This window comes from Stereum hirsutum (assembly GCF_000264905.1).
Source record: "Stereum hirsutum FP-91666 SS1 unplaced genomic scaffold STEHIscaffold_61, whole genome shotgun sequence".
NCBI lineage: Eukaryota > Fungi > Basidiomycota > Agaricomycetes > Russulales > Stereaceae > Stereum > Stereum hirsutum.
Window position 1 is genome coordinate 1 of NW_006763191.1, and position 5,003 is coordinate 5,003.

General features: G+C 52.3%; 2 protein-coding genes across 2 annotated transcripts; one reads left to right on the forward strand and one right to left on the reverse strand.

The window, feature by feature from the left end:
• Positions 1–99: 99 nt before the first annotated feature.
• STEHIDRAFT_116836 (uncharacterized protein) lies at positions 100–2,807 on the forward strand (the record flags this gene model as incomplete). Its single annotated transcript, XM_007311812.1, has 7 exons — positions 100–716; positions 1,155–1,215; positions 1,547–1,704; positions 1,769–2,071; positions 2,134–2,287; positions 2,359–2,574; positions 2,763–2,807. The coding sequence occupies 7 exons, from the start codon at positions 100–102 to the stop codon at positions 2,805–2,807; spliced, it is 1,554 nt and encodes a 517-aa protein (XP_007311874.1).
• A 718-nt stretch (positions 2,808–3,525) lies between these two features.
• Positions 3,526–4,767, reverse strand: STEHIDRAFT_164085 (uncharacterized protein; the record flags this gene model as incomplete). Its single annotated transcript, XM_007311813.1, has 1 exon — positions 3,526–4,767. The coding sequence occupies one exon, from the start codon at positions 4,765–4,767 to the stop codon at positions 3,526–3,528; it is 1,242 nt and encodes a 413-aa protein (XP_007311875.1).
• Between the last annotated feature and the right edge of the window lie 236 nt (positions 4,768–5,003).

Below are 5,003 nucleotides of genomic sequence, written 5' to 3' on the forward strand. Positions count from 1 at the left end.
CCCAAAACGAAGGTGGCGTAAGTTGTCCGTGCCTGGCGAGTGTGGGTATGGCGTATTTTGTCAACCCTCTGTTTCCCCTGACCCCAACTACCTGTACCCATGAACGCCAATTTCCCAATCCCCTCCGAGCCTAACCACTACCCGCAAGACGATGATGGCAGCCTGTCATGGTCTAGGTACTCACCCTCTGAGGAAGAGCACGAGCATATCAGAGTCAGATCGGGCACGTCGTCTCCGATCTCTCCTGAACCTTTTCAACATGGACCAACAACCTTCCCTGCCCGCACTTTCACCAGCGACGACTTCCTAACACTGACGGATCCCCTCCCTTCAAGCATTCTCCCAAAGATTCGATCGATCCTCTCGAGATCTGATATCGATTTCTCAAACGTCTATGAGGAAGACGTCTTCCGGCTGCTGGAGTCCGACTACGCTGTATGGGGCCAATGGCTCGACGACAACAAACTTCTCGTTTCTGGTCTGATGAACCAAGTATATCTCGAGGAGGCCCGGAAACACCAGGCCGTGAGGGAGATTTTGGAGAGCGCACTTGCGAGTGTTTCGTTGGCGAACGGGGCAGCGATCACTCTAGATGACAAAATCGATACGCTCGCGTCTCAGATGACGCATATCCAGATGGCGAAGGAGGAGGGGGAAGATGGGACCATGACCATCATGGACACACTCGCGTCGGCTCTTTCCGGCATTGCGCTGGCGTGATCGTTCCTTTTTGCGTGCTCGAGTGGGTCATGAGTACAGGTGAGTGATATACGGTCTGGTACCTTTCGAACGTGAGCACCAGTACTTATGGTGCACAAGACGATGTGGCCCAAACTCTGACTTGCTCACATCCTTCTATCGAGCACGCCAAGCCGCTCGATTCCAAGCTCACTGCGTGCGCAAAATTTGTTGCATTATTGTATCATCCTGGTTCCGGGGCGATATGGGCCGTCGTCCACTTTTTTGCCACAGGGCCTCGGACGACCTGTGCATGGCACGGCGAGCTCCCGAGTCCGTTCACGTGTAGACTGTCCACATCGAACCACTCCTTTGTGAGACTACAGCAGAGCAGCACTCCGCCTTGTCGATCTCAAACTGCGACCAGAAAGAGCGTTCCAGGCCCCTTCTAAACGTCATTTCCTCCGTCTGTATAGTCGGATACGCCCACATAGCCTGACACGTTCACATCTCCAAATCATGCACCCCGGACCTGTTGTGTGTTCGCATCTTACACGGTTTGTAAGGCCCTTAGCTCACGGGCAATATTACAACCCCATTGCTTTGCTGCGAGTCAACCTACTCCATACCTTAACCGTTCGTCTTGCTATGTTTCTTTGCACTCGCATCGTAATGGAGGATGTTCATCAGGCTCCTCGTGTAGACTAGAAGTCTCGTGCGCTCGATGTCATCCCGTCCTACTGATCTTGTACAACAAGCAGTGCATTTGGTACAGCCTTCCACATAAGCATTCGAGGGAAGCTGCGCCCGTGGGCCTCTTTAAATTGTACAGAAAGCAACACTCTCAAAGACGTGTAGCGTCTTCTAGGTTAGACCCACCGCGTTTCTCTACATTTTTCATGCCCCTCTCCTACTGGCAGTTGTAGAACGCGAGTTAACGCCTCGTGCTTATGGTCTACCTATATGGCATGCAGAGCCTAATGGCGATGGCAGAGAAGTCCACATTGGAGATGTCGGATATATCTCGTACGTTCTTTCTATGATCGTTGTATATGCGTTCGTGGTGTATCCTAAATGGACCTTGCCCTAGTGATGGAAGGTTTGAGCGAGTATTCAACGTCCTCTTCGAGGACTCCAGGGATCCGTCACTGAGTCGCAGTCTCTCCCGTCTGAACTCGCCTTCCCCCGGGTCTGGTGGGCCATCTGAATATTTCCACCCCGGGGAGAGCATACTCTTCGAGCCCAATCCCGATGGCGTACCGAGTGGACATCAGCCACTAGAGATCTCCACGTCAGCAGTTCGCATTCACGCACATCTGGATGGGCCAATAGCATCGCACAACACGCTAATCAAGAGGTCAAAGGCAGGCGCAGAGCTTCAGCCTCCCAATATGTACGTGGATCTCACCCTACAACTCACTACTCACCAAGTCTGATCTCTGCTGGTTCATGAAGTCCTCTCGGATTGGGAGGTAAATTTGAGTTCAGTTCCAGCCGAGATTCCGGGGCAGCGCTGTTCATGCAAACGCCTGGGGAGGATCGGTGGGCTCAGCCCGTGTCGCGCTTCACAGACTACGCCCGACCACTCTGGGGGACCTGGACGGAGGGAGTTCATGTCCTCGCTGGGATATCATTCGCAGTTTTTGCGATGACTTACTGCTCGTCTACGGCCATGCAAAGACGTCTGCATGGAACGCAATTGCCTTCCAGCAGGAGTCTCGGTCCGGATCTGTCTCCTTTAGTCTATCTGTCCCCGCCATCGGCCCCATGGACATCGAATACGCTGAGCAAGTCACGTCCGATATCGTCTATGACAAGAATCACGGGCCCCAGTTTCATCTTCCTAGAGTCGAGCACCACGATAGCACGACTTGCTTGGGATGGGAGCAAGGGATCGTGAGGGGGAGAGTATTGATGGGAGGATGTAAACGTGTGTGAGGATAAGAGTTGGGGGTTCCGTGCGCTGAGTGGCGCAGACCAGAAGAATAGAAGAGTGGGTGAAACGTTGTAAGTCCTACGAATCAACGGGTGAGAGGTTTTGATCTGCGATGCGTGTGCCTTCTTCTTGTTCTGTTTATTTGTAGGATCGGTCGTGGTGCTCACTTGGTGTCCTTGTTATCCCCTGTTGACGTATACGGACGGTTACAGAAGAAGAATAAACTCATTCCTTCCCTCTTTCACTGTCATCGTCATCGCTTGCGGCTCGCAGCTCTTTCTCTAACGGATACTTCCTCGAGTGTTGACGGCTTGTTGCGTTCCGCTGACGAAGCCTATACATCGTACATCGATGTCCATACCGTCACGGTTTCGCTGTACCCTACGAACGGCGATAACGTAGTTACGTGTATTGAAGTCATCGCACCAAGCGTTCTTTCCAAACTCGATAGTGACGTTAAACGGCGACACTTTCTCGTGTAGACCTTGAATCAAATTTAAAAGAAGGTTACGTATGTAATGTTTCTCCTGCATGAGGATTTGACAGTGTCTTCTGACCTAAGGTGTATTCTATCGCGGAAGAAGTCGTCCTTGCCATTCTTGAGGAGTACATCTCGGAAAGACATGATGTGCTCCACATAACTTGGATACGTCTTCATTGCTGCGAGCCCTCTATGCGATATAAAACCGCTCCCGAGAAAACAGCCATATCTTGTGTATGATAGGCCTAAGAAACACCCATTCGGTTTTCTTCACCCAACTGCAGCCTATGACAACCGGTAATCATGAATTACGGAGGATAGATGATTCTCATGCAACTATATGACATGGCACAAACAAGGAACAATATACTACTACGATGCCATAATGGAAGAAAGTCGTACTCATCGAAGCAGCCAGATCACAGAGGACTTACTCTGAGTCCGCACTCGACAATGCCTCTCGCATGTCTGTAAGATCTGGGAAGCTTTCTTCACTCTGTATATCATCTTTCGGCGCCCGAGCCTTGCTCCTCCCGCTCTTGGTGCTCTTCGCGTCCTTCGTATTCTTCGCAGCATTCGCGGCCTTCTTGTTCTTCCTATTCTCCGCCGCTTTCTCCTTCTTCTTCTTCTCTTGCTCAGCCTCTTGCACTTTCGACAGCCTTTCGATTGGGTACATCGCAACCATCATCCGCTCCTCTAGGTCACCCAAAACCCCCGGTACCTGACTTGCCTTCATGGTCTTGAAAATCTTCCCAAACGGCTCCGAGAATCGATCTAGAACAGGATATTGCAACGCCGAGCATCCGCGAACGTTGATCAAGATGTTCTCAGGCTCGTCCGCGATGTACCCCGACCAGCTGATCGTTTTCTCTGCCGCTCTCTTTACCAAAAATTTCATCCTTCCGTTCTGTTGGAACGTCTTCTCGGTGCTCAGGTCCATGAGCATGACGATTGTCGGATGTTTGACCTTTCTGGCCTCGGACTTGTTGGCGCTCGGGTAAAGAATGGGTGGGACGGTCAAGCCTTCTCCAACCGCACCATACGCCTGCTTGGTTCTGGCTTTGACCTGAATGCCGACTACTCCGAGATCTGACCGGTTGAACGGCTCGTCGATAGGCCCGCTGTAGTAAATAATGAGAACGTCGATGACCGGCTGATTATGGCAGCATTGGATGGCGGCGCCAGAGAACCAGGCGTGCTCGAGCTCGTCCAGAGTGAGCTCCTCGATCGTCTTCTCGTATTGTATGAAGTGAGTGAAGTTGATAGACAAGCCCTCGCAGAGCGACCGAAGATCCTCCGCTGACTCCTCCTCTTCCTGCGCCTGAAATCCATACCGAGTCTGTCCGAGAAGGGTCGATAAGAAGTCGTGCAATCCAATGGCGTGGATATAGCACCTGTCCATCTCCGGCTTCTCTCTGACGAAGGTCCCATGCAAGTCGGTAGTAGCCTTATCGCGAGCGAGGAGAAGGAGAAGACGGCAGCAGAGCTCCCCCGCCTCTCCAGGTGCGAGGACGGAATTCTGGCGTTCCAACTCGGCGCATAACGTGTTGAGGGCATTGTGGTAGGTTTGAAAGGACTCCGTGAGCGCGACGGCGGCGGCGATGGAGAGTATAGGTTCGGAGGGAACAGTGGTGATGAGGGTGGTTTTCGCCACGGAGACGAGGATGCGCATGTGATGGCTGACGGCGTCAGCGGCGATCCGATTGGCAGCGTCGTTCCCCGCCAGTTTGAGGCATGCTCTGGATGCGAACACTGCCAGGACTTGCTTCAGGTCCACTGGAGTGAATTCTTCAGCGGCTAGTAGCTTTTCCTTCGCCGAAGTCACAACCTCGGATGCCGTCAACGTCGACCACAGCTATGACGGTCAAGTAGTCTCAGCGTAACGCTCTAGAATACAAGAGAGAAAGA